General features: G+C 44.2%; 1 protein-coding gene across 5 annotated transcripts in view; it reads right to left on the bottom strand.

The window, feature by feature from the left end:
• The window catches only part of SLC2A9 (solute carrier family 2 member 9), a 635276-nt gene that overhangs the window by 470894 nt on the left and 141641 nt on the right, over positions 1 to 22741 (bottom strand). For all 5 annotated transcript variants that reach the window (XM_073574480.1, XM_073574478.1, XM_073574481.1 and 2 more), the window contains 2 exons: positions 17049 to 17108; positions 13925 to 14023 (listed from right to left, as the gene is read on the bottom strand). In XM_073574480.1, the coding sequence (XP_073430581.1) occupies positions 13925 to 14023; positions 17049 to 17090 (141 nt within the window). In that variant the 5' untranslated portion in view covers positions 17091 to 17108. The remainder of the gene's footprint in view (positions 1 to 13924; positions 14024 to 17048; positions 17109 to 22741) is intronic.

Below are 22741 nucleotides of genomic sequence, written 5' to 3'. Positions count from 1 at the left end.
CCTAACTATGTAACAATACAGACACAGAGGGCTATTAAATGCATAAAGCATGTGAGAACATGATGCAAGCAACCTGGTTATGGTAAAATTTTGAATGGGCCACACAGGGATAGTTAGGTTAATGTGTTGAGGTGGTAGGCCAGTCTGAACAAATGCATTTTTAGGGCACGCTTAAAACTGTGGGGATTGGGGATTAATCGAAATAACCTGGGTAGTGCATTCAAAAGAATTGGCGCAGCACATGAAAAGTCTTGGAGACAGGAGTGGGAGGTTCTGATTATTGAGGATGATAACCTCAGGTCATCAGTAGAATGGAGGGCACGCATAGGGTGGTAGGCTGAGACGAGGGAGGAGATGTAGTGTGGTGCTGAGCCATGGAGTGCTTTGTGGGTGAGGGTAATAAGTTTGTACTGGATTCTGGAGTGGATGGGTAACCAGTGTACTGACTGGCACAAGGTAGAGGCATCGCTGTAACGACTGGTGAGAAATATGATCCTGGCTGCAGCATTCAAGACAGATTGGACAGGGGAGTCGTTTACCCCAGTAAACGACTTACAACACAGGTAAAGGGGACTCACAGGGTTTTGTGAGGACACATCCACACTTGAGAATTTAGTCACTATTTTACATCAGTATTTGAAGTCAAAATCAGGAGTGGGACAGTCAGAGGAAAAGTATAATAGAAACATATCACTACTGTACTTTTCACACACTCGTAATTTTGGCTTGTAAATACTGATGTTAAATACTGACCAAATACTGAACGTTTGAAAGTGGCCTTTGAGTAGGTGGGGGAAACGGGACTCACAGGCTTTCTCTATTCATAGGTATTTCAAGCACGAGTCACAATGAGCAAGTGGGAAAGATGGGACTCACAGGCTTTCTCTGCGAATGGATGGGGAAAGCAGAACTCATGCTTTCTCTATGACTAGCCAGATAAAACATGAGTCATGAGTAGTGTTGAGCGATACCATCCGATATCGTGAAATATCGGATCGGATTGGATTGGACCGATACCCAAAAAGTATCGGGTATCGTCGATTCCGAAACCGGAAGCCCCATTCAAGTCAATGGGACAGAAATATCGGAATTAAAAAAACCCTTTCCTTCCTTGTAGGTTATTTCTATATGAAGAAAAACAACTAAGAATAATGTAGAATGTATTGGGGGGGGTGGAGGAGACATTAAAGGCATAGAGGTTTAGCCCAATCAAACAGAATAGCAGCAATAATTTTTTTTTTAAAAAGACGTTCTGAGTTGCAAAGATATTGACTATGTTAACCTTTTTTATATTTTGTCAGATATGTATGTTTCACTACTTCCATGCTCTTCACCTTCTTTTTTACTTCTCCCACACTTTCTCCTTCATCATCCTCAGCAGCAGCAGCATCTTTTTCATCAACTTCTTCTTCACCTTATTCATCTTCTTCTTCACATTCTTCCTATTATTTTTTTTACATTCTTCATATTCTTCTTATTCAACTATTATTCTTCTTCATATTCTACTTCTTCATCTTCTTCCTATTCTTCTTCTTCATCATATTCTTATTTGTGTCAGGCATTCCTGTAGTTGTTATCTATAAAAGTTTGAAGATTACACCTTCCGTTCTGCCTGTCACAAAAGATTTACAACAGGATTTGTCCGCGTTCAGTTTGGCCTGCAGCAGCAGGCATTTTCCAGGGGCACCACGAGGAGGAATGGACTCACCCCCATACACTGCTTAGTCTTCTTCTGCTTATAATTTAGATAATATCTTTTGCTCTGATTTTTAGTCTTATGCGTTATGTTCTTCTGCTTCTTGGTCTTCTGCTTCTTGGTCTTCTGCTTCTTGGTCTTCTGCTTCTTGGTCTTCTGTCTCTTGGTCTTCTGTATCTTGGTGGTTGTCTTCATGTTCTTTGTCCTCTTGGTCATCTTCTTCAGGGTCATTGCTTTGGTCTTCTTTGGGGTGGTCTTCCGGGTCGTCGTCTTCAGGGAGATCCAGAGTGATAATAAACAAAAATCATTTGCAAAAGCTTGAACTTGGAAATGTAGCAGAAGGTACAAGAAGGCTGAGGAACTGCCGAGAACCAGCTGATGGTGCTGGAACCCGGAGGGGCAGCAGAAGGAACAAGAGCCAATGGCACTACCGAGGACCAGCTGACGGTGCTGGAACTCGGATACCGAGAAGAAGGCACCTAGGCCAAAGGCTCTGCCTGGAACCAGCTGACGGTTCTGGAACCCGGATGGGTAGCAGAAGCTGCAAGAGCAAATGGAACTAGCGAGAACCGGCTGACGGTGCTGGAACCCGGAGGGGCAGCAGAAGGAACAAGAGCCAATGGCACTACCGAGGACCAGCTGACGGTGCTGGAACCCGGTTACTAAGCAGGAGGTACCTGTGCTAGAAAGCACTACCAAGGACCAGCAGACGTTGCTGTAACTCGGATACCAAGAAGGAGGCACCTAAGCCAAAGGCACGGTAGAGAACCAGCTGACGGTGCTGGAACCCAGATGGGTAGCAGAAGCTGCAAGAGCCAATGGCACTACCGAGGACCAGCTGACGGTGCTGGAACCCGGAGGGGCAGCAGAAGGAACAAGAGCCAATGGCACTACTGAGGACCAGCTGACGGTGCTGGAACCCAGTTACTAAGCAGGAGGTACCTGTGCTAGAAAGCACTACCAAGGACCAGCAGACGTTGCTGGAACTCGGATACCGAGAAGGAGGCACCTAGGCCAAAGGCTCTGCCTGGAACCAGCTGACGGTGCTGGAACCCGGATGGGTAGCAGAAGGTACCCATGAAAAACAAAGTTGCAAGGCCGCGAGCCGGCCGCAGTTACCAAACCCCACAGTCATTACAGGGGGTGCTTGTCCTATTGGCACTACGGAACCAGCCTTTATTACCAGAACCCGCAGCCCACATAGGAAGCACCTAAACTGCAGGCACCATAGACTCGGCTAACCCAACCGCAACACGACTGGACAACGTTTTGGTGGCAAAGTGACGTTGACACTCCCCGGAAACAGCAGGCGTGCTGGAACCAGGTTGGGCAGGAGGGAGTACCCGTGCCAAAGACACTGCCGAGAACCAGCTGACGGTGCTGGAACCCGGATGGGTAGCAGAAGGTACAAGAGTCAATGGAACTACCGAGGACCAGCTGACGGTGCTGGAATCCGGAGGGGCAGCAGAAGGAACAAGAGCCAATGGCACTACCGAGGACCAGCTGATGGTGCTGGAACCCGGTTACTAAGCAGGAGGTACCTGTGCTAGAAAGCCCTACCAAGGACCAGCAGATGTTGCTGGAACTCGGATACCGAGAAGGAGGCACCTCAGCCAAAGGCACTGCTGAGAACCAGCTGACGGTGCTGGAACCCGGATGGGTAGCAGAAGGTACCCATGAAAAGCAAAGTTGCAAGGCCGCGAGCCGGCTGCAGTTACCGAAACCCACAGTCCTTACAGGGGGTGCTTGTCCTATTGGCACTACGGAACCAGCCTTTATTACCAGAACCCACAGCCCACATAGGAAGCAACTAAACTGCAGGCACCATAGACTCGGCTAACCCGACCGCAACACGACTGGACAACGTTTTGGTGGCAAAGTGATGTTGACACTCCCCGGAAACAGCAGGCGTGCTGGAACCAGGATGGGCAGGAGGAAGTACCCATGCCAAAGACACTTCTGAGCAGCAACTGGCGATGTTGGAGCCCAGGGTCAATCAGAGTGTAGGCTGTGGCCTAATTTCATCAAGTTTAATAACGGTTGTAGACTACTACTGATTTTAACCGTGCTCCAATTAGGCCTCTGGCTCCAGTGTCTCTAGTATTTACCCTGGCCTCCAACACCGCCAGTTGCTGCTCAAAAGTGCGGTCTGCACAATCAACACTTGTTCCTGTGTTACTGGGGTTCTGTAACGTCAGTTGATCCCCTGATGTGTGTCCGGCAATGTCTTCTGCTCTGTCCACATAGCAGGAGACATTGCCGGACACACATCAGGGGATCAACTGACGTTACAGAACCCCAACATCGCCAGTTGTTGCTCGGAAGTGCCGTCCGCACAGAGAAAAACACTAGCTCCTGTGTTAGTGGGGTTCAGTAACGCCAGCTGCTCCCCTGATGTGTGGACGGCAATATCTCCTGCTGCCTCTACATTCAAAATAGATCATATTTTCAACTTGCTCCAACTAGGCCTCAGCCTGCTCCATAATTGATCCTGGGCTCCAACATCGCCAGTTGTTGCTCGGAAGTGCCGTCCGCACAGAGAAAAACACTAGCTCCTGTGTTAATGGGTTTCAGTACTGCCAGCTGCTCCCCTGCTGTGTGGACGGCAATGTCTAATGCTGCCTCCACATTCAAAATAGATCATATTTTCAACTTGCTCCAAATAGGCCTCACCCTGCTCCATGATTGCTCCTGTTCTCCAACATCGCCAGTTGTTGCTCGGAAGAGCCATCCGCTCAGAGAAAAACACTAGCTCCTGTGTTAGTGGGATTCAGTAACGCCAGCTGCTCCCCTGCTGTGTGGACGGCAATGTCTAATGCTGCCTCCACATTCACACTACTACTGATTTCAAACTTGCTCCAACTAGGCCTCTGGCTCCACCCTGTCTCTAGTATTTCCCCTGGCCTCCAACACCACCAGTTGCTGCTCAAAAGTGGCGTCTGCAAAATCAACACTTGTTTTTTTTGTTGTGTTAGTTGGGTTCAGTAACGTCAGCTGATCCCCTGATGTGTGTCCGGCAATGTCTCCTGCTCTGTCCACATTCCCACTAATAGTAGTGGGAATGTGGACAGAGCAGGAGACATTGCCGGACACACATCAGGGGATCAGCTAACATTACTGAACCCCATTAACACAGGAACAAGTGTTGATTGTGCAGACGCCACTTCTGAGCAGCAACTGGCGGTGTTGGAGGCCTGGGGAAATACTAGAGACAGAGTGGAGCCAGAGGCCAAATTGGATCACGTTTAAAATCAGTAGTAGTCTACAACAGATATTAAACTTGATGAAATTAGGCCTCAGCCTTCACCATGATTCACCCTGGGCTTCAACACAGCCAGTTGTTGCTCAGAAGTGCCGTGTACACAGAGAAAAACACATGCTCCAGTGTTAGTGGGGTGCAGTAACGCCAGCTGCTCCCCTGCTGTGTGTACGGCAAAGTCTCCTGCTCCCTCCAAAATCACACTACATCAGCTTTTCAACTAGCTGCAAGTAGGCCTCAGCCTACACCTTGATTCACCCTGGGCTTCAACACAGCCAGTTGTTGCTCAGAAGTGCCGTGTACACAGAGAAAAACACATGCTCCAGTGTTAGTGGGGTGCAGTAACGCCAGCTGCTCCCCTGCTGTGTGTACAGCAAAGTCTCCTGCTCCCTCCAAAATCCCAAAATCACACTACATCAGCTTTTCAACTTGCTCCAAGTAGGCCTCAGCCTACACCATGATTCACCCTGGGCTTCAACACAGCCAGTTGTTGCTCAGAAGTGCCATGTTCACAGAGAAAAACACATGCTTCAGTGTTAGTGGAGCCCAGGATCAATCATGGAGCAGGCTGAGGCCTACTTGGAGCAAGTTGAAAATATGATCTATTTTGAATGTGGAGGCAGCAGTAGACATTGCCGTCCACACAGCAGGGGAGCAGCTGGTGTTACTGAACCCCACTTACACAGGAGCTAGTGTTTGTCTCTGTGCAGACGGCACTTCTGGTCAACAACTGGCTGTGTTGAAGCCCAGGAATTACAGTTCAGGTGGTAGAAAAATGAACACAACAGGAGACCTGGATACTGTTGCCAACCAATTATTTATTCTGGAAGAGGACTGGCAAATTCTGGCGAGATCCAGGCCTTGTTCATTTTCAGAAAAGTAAGCCGGTCAGCGTTATCGGAGAATAATCGCGTGTGACTATCTGCAAGTACACCACCTGCGGCACTAAGGACGCGCTCCAATAATACACTTGCAGCAGGGCAAGCCAGCACCTCCAATGCATACTGGCTAAGCTCTGGCCATGTATCCAGCTTAGAGACCCAAAACTTGAAGGGGGAAGAGCCGTCTGGGAGTACACTGACAGGTCAAGACATGTAGTCTGTCACTATCTGACGGAAACGTTGCCTCCTGCTGACTGGAGCCGTCTGTGATGGTGTAGACATTTGTGGCGGGCACACAAAACTTTGCCACATTTGGGCCTTATTGGTCTTGCCTTGTGCTGAGGCGCTGTGTATTGCATGGTGTATTGTGGGACTGCCAATGCCATGAAGTTCCGGAAGGTGTCAGTCTCCACCAGCCTGAATGAGAGCATTTCAAGGGCCAGTAACTTTGCAATGCCAGCATTCAGAGCCTGTGCTCGGGGATGGTTTGCCGAGTATGGCCGCCTTTTCTCCCATGCCTGTGTTACCGATGGCTGTAGAGTGGCCTGGGAGTGTGAAGATGAACGGGAACGTGGTGCTGTGCTGTGGGTGGAATGACACTGGGTCCCTGGACAACAGTGCCAGAGGTTCTTCCATGGCGATCCTGTGAGGAAGCCGAACCAGCTGTGTGTGAGCTGGAGGAAGAGGCTACAACACGAGCTGAAGAGGTGGTAGGTGATGCTGTAGGTTGGCCTACGTCTTCAGTGTGTCTTTGTAACTCCACCACGTGCTTGGTCCGCACATGTTTCCACATATTTGTGGTATTGAGGTTGCTGACACTTTTCCCTCTTTTGACTTTCTGATGACACAGCTTGCATTTGACAAAGCAAATGTCATCTGCAACTGTGTCAAAAAAGGACCACGCACTGCAAGTCTTGGGAGCGCCCGTTTTGGCTTTTGGAAGAGGAATGCTCCTAACGGGTGCCGAAGTGGAGGCTACAGGCAACCAAGTCTGCCCCCTCCCTTTTTTCAAAAAAACAAAAAGGATGTGACAAAAGATTTGAAAGCGATAGTATCACAAACTTTTTGGAGCTATTACAATGCAGGAAGGTAACCTAAAATGCAAATGATGAGGCTCCAAAAAATAGGGTAATACTAATCTGGCTGCGCCTGCAGGGCACAAGCCAGAAAAAAGGCTCCTCTATCTACTCCTATATAGTGTTTGCAACCAACCAATGTAGATGGATACGGATGGATGCACACTAATAGGAGAGTTAATGAAAAATGAGCTGCAATAAAAGAAAAATATGTATGAGGCAGTGACGCACGCTGAGCAGCCTACAACCAGACGTGGCTGCAGGACACACTACAGCGTGAGCTGCACTCACACAGAGATCTCACAGACAGCCGTGAACAGTGCAGAGAATTGGGCACTAGCACTGAAAGGCTGCAGAAATGCTCCGCTGTCTACTCCTATAGTGTTTGCAACCAACGTATATGGATACGGATGGATGCCCACTAATAGGAGAATGAAAAATGAGCGGCAATAAAAGAAAAATATGTATGAGGCAGTGACGCACGCTGAGCGGCCTACAACCAGACGTGGCTGCAGGACACACTACAGCGTGAGCTGCACTCACACAGACCTTGCAGACAGCTGTGAACAGCACTGCTGCAAGGCAAAAGAAAGCTACACTTATTGAGAATGTAGCCTGGGTAAAGCACAATATTGTTTGGAAAATCGCTATCTCTACCTGTCCCTCAGAGTCTTGAACAGCAGCCTGTCCCTAACTGAATTCACAGCAGAGTGAACTCTAAATGGCGGCGGCAGCGGCTTTTATAGTGCATCATGACATCATTTCAACAGCCAATCATAGCCATGCCATTAGTTAACATACCTACATGCCTAACAGGATGTACCCACACTTCAGAGGATTGTCATTGGCTGAATCAAATCAAACTGGCTCATAGCATTATGGGAACTTCCGATTCCGGTATTCGATATCCTAAAAGTATCGGAACTCAGTATTGGAATTCCGATACCGCGAATATCGGCCGATACCCGATACTTGCGGTATCGGAATGCTCAACACTAGTCATGAGCTTTCTCTATAAGTCCTTGCAGCAGTAAAACATCTTTTTACATGAAAATGCTGAATGAAAAAGAAACCATAGAAACATAGCATAGGATAACAGCTTTACAAAAAGACTCCTCTGATAAAAGCCTTTTATACCAGCAGTATCGACATAATACGTGTCTGACATGTAATACCAGAATAAAAAGAAGCTACAGTCAAAGCAAACACCAGCTTGAATTGAGTCAGTGTCATAATGGGGTATTATCCTGCTCTGATAGCTTAAAGATTATTAGATTGAAATGGTCTGGCGACTTAAGAATCATCCATATTGAACATGTTTTTAAAAAAAACTAAGTGAAACATTTGAGGTCTATTCACTGAAAATGGTCCTCGTGTGCGCCAAGTCATAAATATAAGTATTATTTCACAATGGCCTATATCGATCCACCGGTGAGTGTTTCCATTAATAAAAATGTGAGCCGCTGTCTTCGTAGACACAATTAGATTACATGTTGGACAATGAGTTTCTCAGTTTTAAGCTTATAACAAAATGACTTTTCACTCGGGGGAAAAAAAATTCAAACTCAGGAATCGAGGAATCAGGCGGTGAATCGATTTTTCTACACCTATTTTATTATGTTTGTTTTTGGGGGTGTTTTTTGCCCCTTTGCCTTCCGACAGACATAACGTTTGAATTTTTCTATCAATGTAGCAGGCTGAGTTTTATTTTTCAATGGCATCATTCTTGGGGCATATCTAAAGGAAAAAAAATAACTCTACCATTCTTTTTTGCATTTGAATTGATGCCTTTTACAGTGCAGCATAAATAACATGCTATTGTTTTTCTACAGATCAATACAATCAAGGCAACACTAAATATATATATATGAATTAAGTATTATTTCTTACAAAGAATTGCAGATTTTAAATATATATATATATATATATATACTAGATTATGGCCCGATGCTATCGCATCAGGAGGATGCGATAGCATCACACCTCTTGCCATGTTAACTCTCAACACACACACTCCTCTCACCTTTCACCATCTCCACTCACTCTTTCACTCCACATATGACCCCTTCTCTCACTCCGTCTCTCATACTCACGCCGTCATCGCCGCTGCTCCATGATCCCCGACATCTTCTTCTGCCGGCGCCATCCTGGATCCAGACGTTGTCCACGCCGGCGACATGTTCTTGCGGCGACGCCATCTTGAGTATCGTGAAATCCCGCGATACTCAAGATGGCGTCGCCGGAAGAACATGCCACCGGCGTGGACGACGTCGGGATCCAAAATGGCGTCGGCGAAATCTCGCGAGTTTTCGCCGACGCCATTTTGGATCCCGATGTCATCCTCGCCGGCGACATGTTCTTGCGGCGACGCCATCTTGAGTATCGCGGGATTTTGCTGATCCAAAATAGCGTCGCCGCAGGAACATGTCGCCGGCGTGGATGCCGTCGGGATCCAAAATGGCGTCGGCGAAATCTCGCAAGATTTCGCCGACGCCATTTTGGATCCCGACGTCCTCCACGCCGGCGACATGTTCTTGCGGCGACGCCATCTTGACTATCGCGGGATTTCGCCGATCCAAAATGGCGTCACCGCAAGAACATGTCGCCGGCGCGGAGGACGTCTGGATCCAGGATGGCGCCGGCGGAAGAAGATGTCGGGGATCGTGGATCAGCGGCGATGACGGCGTGAGTATGAGAGACAGAGTGAGAGAAAGAGTTGTATGTGGAGTGAAAGAGTGAGTGGACGTGAGTGGAGATGGTGAAAGGTGAGTGGAGTGTGTGTGTTGAGGGTTAACATGGAAAGAGGTGAGCGGTGACGTCACCGGTTACAACTGGACGGAAGTTGTTACAACCGGAAGCTGCTTAGGGCATATATATATATATATATATATATATATAATGGTGTTGCATTACAAGAGCCAGAGCTTCATTTTTTAATCTGGCTTATTTGCTTTCCGAATTATATCTTTCATATTGTTCAAACTATTTTAGCTAAAAAATAAATTATTGATTCACTTTATTTTTTTGTTGTTGATTTACATGATAACTTTATTATATGGAAATGTATTACCATTCCTTTTAGAGTACCTTTGCACCCTAAAGCAACTTTTGCAAAAAAAAAATATATTTTTTTTTATTCTCATCTTTGCTGTAATTTTTCAAAACCTTTTAATTATTTTTATAATCCCACTAAGTGACTTTACAATGTGATGTGCTGATCAAATATATAATACTTTAGGTTACTTAGTATACCACAGCATGGTTGCTTGTCAGTGTAAACAGACATGCAGAGAAGTGCAATGTTTATATACTTGCCCATTAAAGCAAAGAGTTCACGAAAGGGTACACCACGACATGGTGTACCAGAAGATACCTACTTTCCTGTCATGTCCCCAAATACTATTTACCCTCACCTCCCAGCTTTTACAGGAGAGAAACAGGGAAAATCATGTGGCGTTCATAGTGTGCCGCAGATTTTAACCACACCTTAGCCACAACCTTTTACCATTTCTTCCTTCCCTGGCAGGAGGAGATGTCAGAGGGGACGGTGGCAATGAGGGATTGTTTTTCAATATTTCTTAGTAATTTTTTAGGAAGAAAAAGTTCTGACTTTAATTTTCCCTCAAGAATACCGGGACATAGAAATACACTGGTATATACTGTATAAATATATCTCTATGTATGAACATAATCTGCCTTTTGATTTAGCTTTCACTGCTGCCTGCAATGATTCATGTTATGGGTTCAATTCCAATGGCGACCAGATGAAAAGAAGAGAATTTGGAGCTACGCTGCAATGAAGACGCCAAAGAAAAGACATCACACAGACAGAATGAGCAGAAGTCAGAACAAATCCCTCACCTGTCGGGACTGCACCCTAAAATCAGGACAGGACAGGATTGTCCCTCTGAATCCAAGACAGTTGGGAGCTATGATTAAACTGATGAGATAGGGTTAATCTGTGGTTGAATGGGGTTCCAATGCTGTCAAGCTGCATTACTGAAGGTGTAGTTACAGCAAGAAAATGAACTTTATTCCTCCTGGGAGTGGCTAAAATAATCGCTTACTGGACAACTCATTTTAATGCATCTGCAGGTTAATAGCATTTGTGGACATGAAAAGGTATCTTTAAATGGGTATTTTTGTCCAAAGTACTTATCACTTACCTATTGGATCAGTGCAAATGCTTGTGGCTACTATATGCCTTTATTACTTACTAAAAACAACTATATATATATTTAAAATAATATGTACGGTAGATAGTTTTTGTATTGGTATAATATTAGGTTCTTTTCTTTTCACCAGTATAAAATAAAATGTCTACATAGAGTTACGGGAAAGCTGGGGCATCTTGAGATGTTCTTCACCATTTCTGCCTACCTAAACTTTGCAAAATACATTAGAAAAGAATAATAACAATCACAATGAAATTATACATACAGGAACACTTAGGTACCACTAGTCCTGGCACAACTTGGTAATGAATGAATACACAAAACCAAATAAATGTCACACTGAGATATGAGTCTCAGGATAGCCAAATCTGAAATACAAGTCCAAGCATAACCAAGTATTCAATGCATAATGGGACATTGAAGGACTACAAGTTTAAACAACCAAACAATAAATATTTTGCAAGTCTCTGCAAAACACACTAAAAAGGAATACTGGAACACCGAGAAACTAAACGTGAGCTAAAAATCCCAGCATAACCTAGTCAAAAGAATTCCCATTAGAGCACAATGTTTCCAAGGGTCGTGACTAATAAATGAATGCATGATGGCACAGTATGGCAGGGCACACCTATCCTGGAGCTGGGCATAAGGGCAAGAGAGGAGAAGAGAGAGGCTACAGCGTGTGCCAATGGAGGAAAAGGAGAGTGGTCCAATGATGACACCAATGTACCTAGCATCTGCATTAGGCATTATTATTCATTATGACATGCCGAAAAGTAGATAAGATGTTTGTGACAACAATACAGAATAATTTTGTTAATTTAGAAAGATATTGCAATTCAGTTTCATTGGATGAAACTGAATGGGAGGAGACACAGATTAGATATTAGAAAAAACTTTTTGACAGTTAGAGTGATCAATGAGTGGAACAGGCCGCCACGAGAAGTGGTGAGTTCTCCTTCAATGGAAGTCTTCATACAGAGGCTGGACAGACATCTGACTGCGATGATTTAGCGAATCCTGCTTTGAGCAGGGGGTTGGACCAGATGACCCAGGAGGTCCCTTCCAACTCTACGATTCTATGGTTCTATGATTCTATGATTAGATAAAGTCTAATCTCCAGGGAATTTTCTGGTTCAGGTGATTTCTGTATAGCAGTAAGAGTCAGAGTTCTCTTTTATCTGAAGATAAAAAGAAGTCCCTGAATATTTCAAAACTTAAAGGAAACATCTGGAACTAAAAAAGTCCTCCTGGATAAGTGAGCAGATCTTATGACTTTGATTTTGGGCTATAAAGAATGAACCATAGAACCTTATTCTCTCCACCAAGAGATTATTACATTTTTGAATATTATATATATTATTGTTTCCAATTGGGTGATATTGGATACTTATATTAAGTATAGGAGTAAAAGTTATATTAATAATTACATTGCAAACCATGTAACAGTTGCACATGAGCAGCCATAACACTAAATAAAATAATATTGCTTTCCTGCTGCTCCTAACCAATATACTGTTTTCATTGCAGTAGACATTGCAACCCATAGAAACCACGTGACAGCCCAAAACCATTGTCAAATTTTATATAACTCAGTTCTTGCATTACATATAGGGTATGCGATACAGCAGATGTGAATATCACTGTAGTCTTTTTGCGCAGACAGATTTCTGCGCATAATGAGCATATTACAAGTCAATTGGTGCTAGTTTAAAGGAGGTACAAGTAGTCGTTGAAGGGATTCTGCAAGAATGTAAGAAAATTGCCCCTGTCACTTAATTCAAACAGTAGCCCATCCCAGTTGTATGGCAGAACAAGTCTGCAGTCTGAAGAAACACAACTCTCGAGACCCGTTTCTCAGTGTCTCAGCTGACAGAGGAGCTGTGTCGTGAGCACAAATATCTCCATTAGTAGAAGAGAAGGGCTGAAACAGGAAAAAAATCTTCTCCATAGTTTATCTCACATGGTAGTCTGAGGCTGTAGAAAACGGTCTGATTATTTTGATCAGAGCTGAATCAGAGTTTAGTCGAAGTCTGGTCTGAGTATCATCAACTTTTTACTGTATGTCAAGAACAAAAAAAATACATTTCTCCACCTTTTCCTTTCTGACAGGCCGTGAAAATCAGATAAAACGTGGTCTGATTTTTTCACAAAATAATAGACTTGCACTACCGATTTTTATCTGACTCTAGGTTCAAAATTGGACAGGTCTCCGTGATTTTCTTTGGAGCTCTCACACTGCAAAAAATCACTGACATGTGAATGGCCCCATAGACTATCCCAGGTGCAAGTGCTATTCATGAAAACCATGGATTGCACTCAGTTTTATACCTGTATGCTCAGTCAACCAAGAAGATTTATTTCTTCTCATGTCACAGCCTTTCTCTTCGACTCATAGAGGTATCTGTGCTTACGATAAAAATCCTCTGTCACTTGAGAGACAGGTCTTGGGAGCTTTGTTTTATTCAGACTGAAGTGCGTCCTGACATGTGAGTGGACGGTCGGTATCATTACATTCTTGGAGAACCCCTTTATTATCCACTTTCCATCCCACACAGTTTGCATGTTGTCATCAGTACATTCCCCGTTTAAACTGGGAGATGAGTGGCCATAACAATGATATTTGATGTTGCATAAAAGAAGTGATCCACCATTTGCTCACTCATTAAGTGATCATTTCCAGATCTCTTCAGTCCAATGGTTATGAAAGAGAGTTCTTATAAATGCTTATTCAGCAAATTGTCGGCCCATGTAAAAGACCAATTATTGTTTGGGTGCTCCTCATTTACATTGAATCTCCCCATTATAGCTGCTTTACATAAATCCTGAGTACTTACTGCTGCAGGTGCATTCACTACAGATAAATTATAACCATATAGAAAGGAGGATCCCAAAGCACCAACAAGAGCCGCCATTATCAGCCTCCATGTGAATTCCTAGATGCAAAGAAAAAAAAATTGTGTTACAAAAAAGAATTAATATATAAAAAATTAAGCTTATTTTTATATAATATGATGTTTGACTTTATCTGATTATTTTGCAGTTATAGCCACTTAATACTCTCAATGTGAAGCATTTTCTCAATACAATGAAATGACTTCTAACTCTTCCGAGAGTCTGTGAAGTCTCCCCTTTTTCTTATTGCCTCCCTAAATATATTTGTGTGACTGAAAGCAGGATAAGCTAGAAAAACTAAAATAGAAAATAACATTTTGAAATATTCCTTTATTGTTTCTGAGATTACAAATGCTATAGTTTCTTCAAGGTCCCTACAGTTTCGCAATGATAGATACTTTTCTCCTTTCCCCATGGAAATAAACAAGAATCCTGAGCAAGTTGGATGTTCATGTTAATGGCTGTCAGTAAGGGGTTATGCTGACAACCGTATTTCCTGTCCGGGTCCGAACTGACAAAACATCAGATTGCCCTCCGACCAATGTTATTTTATGGGGCAAAATACATGTCCGATATTTTCCTGCGACCGAGTTTGTCTAATGAAAAAAATCGCAGAGTGCCTGAGTTCGGTCCAATTATTGGATCTCACTTTGCCGTGCAAGTCAATAAGTCAGTGGAAACCATCGGACTCCACTTGGATGACATCTGTCATGATTTGTTTGATTTTCACGGACTGACCCAATGGAGAAGATGGAGAAATTTTTCTTCCCAGCTTCTCCTCGTCTGAGAAAATCGGATCACACTAATCAGGATGTGATTAGCATAATCAGCCCGATTCTCTCGGATGAGTGAAAACACTGTCCTGTGGCCCTTGGCTAAGGACAACTGAGAAAAACATCTGCCCCTAAGGAGCATTGCTTGAAGAGGTCACATGTCAATCAGCTAATCGCCACCATGCCTGCACAGGCCAATAGTGGGAAAATAGCATTTCAATGAATCTTTGTTCTGAAAAAAAAAAAAAAAATCTCGACAGTTGTTAGGGTGATCAAATAGTTTTAAAGTCTTTAATGAGGACCTTTAATTTTTAAAAATTTAAACTGAGTACCACTAACTGATTCTGGAACCGTTTTTTCTTTTTCTTCTGTGCCCCTCAGTTCCAAATGAAAATAAAGATGTTAATTTTACTTTCAACCAATGGGGCGTGTGTCGCTGGTCTTCTTTGTGAGTGTGGCTGTGTTTTTGATTGGCCAGTATCAGAGGAGAAAAAGCAAACGCCCTCAGAGGTGTTCTGTCACATACCCCAGGTTAGTTGATTGGAACATTTACACCTTTAGTTCCAGGATGAATGACTATGGAATGGAGAGGGGCAGAAAAAAAAAGTGTTCTAGAATCAGTGGTGCAGCGACAATCAGTTTAATTAAAAAATAAAAGTGAAAGGTCTCTTTAAAGGGAATCTGTCACCCCATTTTTCGAGTATCAGCTGTCGGCACTGCCATCAGGGGCTTATCTATGTGATGGTCAACATGTGACTGGACACACCGCCTCCAGCAGGGTGAATTTCTATGGCACACGTGACCCTGGATGCAACGCCTCCAGCAGGGCGAATTTAAATAATAAAGGGAAACACCAGGGAAACTGATACAATGGAGGGCCCTGCGATAGAGAACGGGGAAGTGGAGACCTCCTGCACTCCCCCGAGTCAGTGTCTCTACACTCCTAATGATCCCTAGGCCGGTTCCGCACCGGGCGCCGATCAGGAACCTAAAAACCCTAGCTCGCCCTGCACCTAACCCTTTCTAGTGAAATGGATGGTGCAGAAACTAATCCCACCACTGCACTGAAACACACATAAGGGAAGTCACAAAACAGGGGTAAAACCACATAGCTTTGTTCTGTTGCTCTTGCTCCCAGCAACAGAGTCCACCACCAGAATTCAGCTTCCACCTGAAGCTACTACACCAGAGCTCTGCCTGAGCTGCAAGGAACTCTCTTTAGATCCTTCCTCCTCCAAGGATGGTTGAAATGAGAAATATCACCAACAGTGATTGCAACCACCTGACATTTTTATAGGTAAGCCAGCAATCACACCTGCTTCATTATCATGTGCAATAACACTAACCACCACCGGGTGCAAACTAGAACAAAAGACACCACCGTGCAATAACCCCAATGGCCACCGGGAGCAAAACCAAACTTAAGCACACAGCTTAAGGAAAAAAAAAGGTTACATGTGCTTTATTCCGTCATCATCCAACCTGGATCATGACAATCTACAGCATTCTGTAATGCTGTAGATAAGACCCCCCGATGTAACCTGAAAGATAAGAAAAATGAGTTATATTATACTCACCGAGGGGCGGTCCGGTCTTGGTCCGATGTATGTTGCGTTCTGGCGCCTCCCATCTTCTAACGGTGACGTCCTCTTCTTTGCTGCCTGTCGTGGCTCCAGCGCAGGCGCACTGCTCTGCCCTGTTGAGGCCAGAGCAGAAAACTGCAGTGCGCAAGCACCGTACCTCTCCCGGCGCCTACGCACTGCAGGACTCTGCTCTGCCCTCAAAAGGGGCAGAGCAGTGCGCCTGCGCAGGAGCCACGACAGGCAGCAAAGAAGAGGGCGTCACCGATAGAAGATGGGAGGTACCGGAGCGGACCGCGACCCCCATAGGACCAAAACCAGACCCGCACAGCCCCTCGGTGAGCATAATATAACTTGTATTTCTTCTCTACCAGGTTACATCAGGGGCTTATCTACAGCATTACAGAATGCTATAGATAAGCCCCTGATGGCGGTGGCTGCAGCTGATACTCGAAAAATGGTGTGACAGATTCCCTTTAAAGTGTTATAAACTCAATATACATCTTACTTAGAAACCATTATAAATGTTTGAGAATTTGGTATTTTGAAAGGTTTGGAGCATTTTGAAAAAAACTGCTCCTCTGACTAAATTGAAAAATTGTGTTTTTTATCTTTTTAGAAATTGCTTTTTAAGAATAGGATGAAGCAATTAGAACTGAGAAGTAAATGTAATCCGTAGTATTACTGCCTAAATTATCGCTGTGATCAGTTACCTTTTTAGGGTTTTCTACTTTCACATTAATGGGTGGTTCCATATTTTCATTTTCTTTTCCCTATTGAAGTAAATAAAAGTTAAGCATTTTGTTATCAAGGTATAATATACATAAACAATATGGATAATAGTATTGGGGCACAATTCTTAATAATTGAATTCAAGTTTGATGGAGGATGGATAATACTATGGGAAGGTACTTAGTTGCAGTTAAAGGGTTTTTTTTTTTTAGCTAATACTAGAGAAGAGAGAGAGAGGATTCAAAAAGATATAAATAAACTGGAGAAGTGGGCAGCAACTAACAGAATGGTTTTTAACAGGGAGAAATGCAAAGTACTACATCTGGGCAATAAAAATGAAAAAAGCATATACAGAATGGGAGGAATAGGGCTAAGTGACAGCACATGTGAAAAAGACTTGGGTATACTAATAGATCACAGACTGAAAATGAGTCAACAGTGTGATGCAGCAGCAAAAAAGGCAAATGCAATTCTAGGATATATTAACAGAAGCATACAGTCTAGATCACGTGAAGTCATTATTTCCCTCTACTCCTCTTTGGTCAGACCTCATCTGGAATATTGTGTCCAGTTTTGGGCACCACATTTTAAAAAAGACATCAACAAACTGGAGCAAGTTTAGAAAAGACCGACCAGAATGGTGACCGGTCTGCAAACCCTGTCTTATGAGGAAAGGTTGCAGGATTTGGGAATGTTTAGTTTGCAAAAGAGAAGACTAAGAGGAGACTTAATAGCTGTCTACAAATATCTAAAGGGCTGTCACATTGTAGAAGGATCAACTTTATTCTCATTTGCACAAGGAAAGACTAGAAGCAGTGGGATGAAGCTGAATGGGAGGAGACACAGATTAGATATTAGAAAAAACTTTTTGACAGTTAGAGTGATCAATGAGTGGAACAGGCTGCCACGAGAAGTGGTGAGTTCTCCTTCAATGGAAGTCTTCAAACAGAGGCTGGACAGACATCTGACTGGGATGATTTAGCGAATCCTGCTTTGAGCAGGGGGTTGGACCAGATGGCCCAGGAGGTCCCTTCCAACTCTACGATTCTATGATTCTATGATTCCCATGAACAAAGTTAATTTTAACCCATTTACCCCATTTGCACGTTAATGACTGGGCCAATTTTTACAATTCTGACCACTGTCACTTTATGAGGTAATAACTCTGAAACGCTTCCATGGATCCCGGTATTTCTGACATAGTTTTCTCGTGACATATTGTACTTCATGTTAGTGGTAAAATTTCATTCATATACCGTAACTTGCGTTTATTTGTGAAAAAAATGGAAATTTGGCAAAAAATGTTAACATTTCGCTATTTTCCAAATTTGAATTTTTATGCCCTTAAATCACAGAGATATGGCACATAAAAAACTTAATAAACAACATTTCCCACATGTTTACTTTACATCAGCACAATTTTGGAACCAAAATTTTTTTTTGTTAGGAAGTTATAAGGGTTAAAAGTTAACCAGCGATTTCTCATTTTTGCAACACCATTTTATTTTTACGGACCACATGACATTTGAAGTCACTTTGAGGGGTCTCTATGATAGAAAATACCCAAAAGTGACAACATTCTAAAAACTGCATCCCTCAAGGTGCTCAAAACCACATTCAAGAAGTTTATTAACCCTTCAGGTGCGTCACAGGAATTTTTTGAATGTTTAAAAAAAAATGAACATTTAACTTTTTTTCACAAAAAATTTTCTTCAGGTCCAATTTTTTTTATTTTACCAATGGAAACAGGAGAAATTAGACTGCAAAAGTTATTGTGCAATTTGTCCTGAGTACGCTGATACCTGATATGTGGGGGGAACCACTGTTTCGGCGCATGGCAGAGCTCAGAAGGGAAGGAGCGCAGTTTGACTTTTTCAATGCAAAATTGACTGGAATTTAGATCGGACAGAATGTCACGTTTGGAGAGCCCCTGCTGTGCCTAAACAGTGGAAACCCCCCACAAGTGACCCCATTTTGAAAATTAGACACCCCAAGGAACATATCTAGATATGTGGTGAGAACTTTGAACCCACAAGGGCTTCAAAGAAGTTTATAACGTACAGCCGTACAATTAAAAAATCATTTTTTTCCACAAAAATGATCTTTTCACCCCAATTTTTATTTTCCACAAAGGTAACAGAACCCTAAAAGTTATTGTGCAATTTGTCCTGAGTATGCTGATACCACACATTTATGGGTGTAAACAACTATTTGGGCGCATGGCAGAGCTCTGAAGGGAAGCAGCGCCATTTTACTTTTTTGGCTGGAATTGAGATCGGACACCATGTTGCGTTTGGAAAGTCCCTGATGTGCCAAAACAGTGGAAACCCCCCCACAAATGACACCATTTTGGAAATTAGACCCCCCAAGGAACTTATCTAGATATGTGGTGAGAACTTTGAACCCCCAAGGGCTTCACAGAAGTTTATAACGTACAGCCGTAAAATTAAAAAAATCACATTTTCTCCACAAAAATGATCTTTTCACCCCCAATTATTTTCCCAAGGGTAACAGGACCCCAAAAATTATTGTGCAATTTGTCCTGAGTACACTGATACCCCACTTGTGGGGTTAAACCACTATTTGGGTGCATGGCAGAGCTCAGAAGGGAAGCAGCGCCATTTGACTTTTTTGGCTGGAATTGGGATTGGACGCCATGCCGCGTTTGGAAAGCCCCTGATGTGGCTAAACAGTGGAAACCCCCACAAACGACACCAATTTGGAAACTAGACCCCCTAAGGAACTTATCTAGATGTGTGGTGAGCACTTTGAACCCCCAAGGGCTTCACAGAAGTTTATAACGCCCGGGCGTGAAAATAAAAAAATCATATTTTTTCCACAAACATGATCATTTAGTCCCCAATTTTTTTATTTTCCCAAGGGTAACAGGAGAAATTGGATCCCAAAAGTTGTTGTCCAATTTGTCCTGAGTACTGTCATGATCCCAATGCAGGTTTTTGAGCTGCACACCGGGGGTTAATGTCTGGAGCTCTGTGCAGGTTTTGACCTGCACACTTGGGGTTAATGATTGTGGCCTCTTTCTGGCTCTGGGAGAGCTTCATAAACCCCTGGGTAGCTTCAATCCCTGCCAGTTATACTTTTGCCTTTGGTCTAGTGTGCTGACCCCCGTGTGCCCGTTTATTGCTATAGCTTGTTTATATGGTTCTGACCCGATTCTGTTTCCCGTTGTGAGTTTGCCTGTTGATTCTGTACTGCGTTATTATCTGTGTATGACCCATTGCCTGTGACCTGACTACTCTCTGCTCACCCCTCTGGTACCTTGCAGCTATCTCTGTGTGTGACTCATTGGCTACGTCCTGACTATTCTCACTGTCTATGCCCCTTGGTAACTTTGTCTCACAGTTACTCTGCTAGGAATTGTCTTGCAGCTCCTAGCTCTGTGGAGTTTAAGCCACGCCTCTAGCAGTCACGTGCTTCAGGCCCTGCAGCTCTGATGTACGCATCTATTCGGTTGCTGCCCGCTCCACAGGTAGCCTTGAGCACGCTTTCGCTTACTCAGGACACGCGCACTGGCTCAGTGAGCAAGTTCAGTGCGGTGTCTCTGACATTATAACTGGCCTACAATTTTTTTTTCTCTCCTCACTTCTGCAGCATGGACCCAATGTGTGCTTTATCTGAGCAGGTGAGAAGTTTGACTCAGTCACTGCAGAAGCTTAGTTTGGAACACCAAGCTCTGGCCCAGTCCCAACGGCGGGTTGAGGACTCAGTTCAGGGGGTACTTTCCGCAGGCTTCCAGCAGGTGGGGAATAGAGATGTCATTTTAGTCCCACCTGAATCCCCGGTTAAATTGCCAGATATATTTTCTGGTAACAAGGATGATTTCAGGGCATTTAAGGAGGGCTGTAAGCTTTTTTTTTCTTTGAGACCCCGCTCCTCTGGGGATGAGAAACAGAGGGTGGGGGTGGTGATGTCCCTGCTTAGGGGGTCCCCACAAGCCTGGGCATTCTCGCTTTCCTCTTCTGCCCCTGAGAGAATGTCTGTGGATGCATTTTTTGAAGCCTTAGGGCTTATTTATGATGAGCCTGATAGAGTGCGGTTGGCTGAGGACAAAGTGATGAGTGTCTGTCAGGGGGAGCACTCGGCCGAATGGTTCTGTACTGAATTCAGACGTTGGGCAGCGGAGATTTCCTGGAGTGATGCCACCCTGCTGGGGCTGTTCCACAGAGGCCTGTGTGAACGTCTGAAGGATGCTTTGGCACTTCATCCTCCGCCTGACTCCCTGGAGGATGCCATGGTCCAAGCGGTTCGCATGGATCGCAGGCTGCGGGCTAGAGGCATTATGCAACGGGAAACGCCCTTATTCTTCATTGGAGATGAGACCCAGACTCTTCCTTTTGCTATGGAGGTGAATGCTGTCACCTGTGAGGGAAAGGAAAGAAGACACCGCCGGGAAAAGCAGTTGTGCTTCTATTGTGGGAAATCTGGACATTGGAAGAAGGACTGCCCCTCCTGTCCGTCATTCTCCAAGATGGCGGGAAACGACTAGGTCTGGGTAGTAATCGAGGAGGCTACCCAGACCTTCAGGTACAATTTTCCTCATGTGCAAAAATGGTGCTGCAGGTGGAACTGGAACTTGGTTATGGTCCTGTTCAGACTACTGCTTTTATTGACTGCGGTTCGGCTGTGAACCTGATTGATACCAAGGTTATGACTCTTTATAAGATAGGGACAGTCAGGCTTCACGATCCTGTTAAACTTGTGGCAATTGACTCATCTCCTCTTACCCAAGACGGTATCTGTTGCAGGTCTGAACTTTTTTCTCTAAAAGTGGGTTCCACTCATGTGGAGAAACTAAGTTGTCTGGTGGTAGATAACTTGCCTGCAGGACTGGTACTGAGGATGCCTTGGTTTCAACGCCATAATCCTACCATTGATTGGGTTACAGGGGAAATCACTCAATGGGGATGCAATAGTAAATGTGGTAACCGGGGACATCTTGTTAACGCTGTTAAATCAGTGTCTGTGTTGTCTGTCGATCTGGAAGGTATTCCGGAGTACCAGAAAGATTTCGAAGACGTTTTTTCCGAAAGTGAGGCTGAGGCGCTGCCACCACATAGACCCTATGATTGTGCCATTGATTTAGTTCCCGGAGCCAAGTTACCTAAGGCTCGATTGTTCAATTTGTCTGGGCCTGAGCGCCAAGCCATGAAGGAGTACATAGCTGAGAGTCTCCACAAAGGGCATATCAGGCCTTCTGTGTCACCTGTGGCAGCAGGGTTCTTCTTTGTGAAGAAAAAAGATGGTGGTTTGCGGCCGTGCCTCGACTTTCGGGAACTGAACAAGATAACGGTCATCCCAGACTTATGTAACCAGTTAGCTGGGGCCAAATGGTTCTCCAAGTTGGATCTGCGGGGGGCCTACAATCTGATAAGGGTTCGGGAAGGGGACGAGTGGAAAACGGCATTCCTCACATCAGAGGGACTCTTCGAGAACCTGGTAATGCCTTTTGGGTTAACTAATGCACCCGCTATTTTCCAAAATTTCATCAATGTTGTGTTTTCTGATCTGATAGGCCATTTTGTTATTATTTATTTGGATGATATTTTGGTGTATTCCCCGGACAGTCAGTCTCACTTGCAACATCTAAAGACTGTTCTCCAGAGATTCAGGGAGAACCAATTGTTCGCCAAACTGGAAAAATGTTCGTTTTTTG

This window comes from Dendrobates tinctorius, unplaced genomic scaffold (assembly GCF_039654945.1).
Source record: "Dendrobates tinctorius isolate UK_male_01 unplaced genomic scaffold, ASM3965494v1 ptg000039l, whole genome shotgun sequence".
Taxonomy (NCBI): Eukaryota; Metazoa; Chordata; class Amphibia; order Anura; family Dendrobatidae; genus Dendrobates; species Dendrobates tinctorius.
Note: the sequence above shows the minus strand (reverse complement) of the source record. Positions and strands in the feature narration are given on the sequence as shown.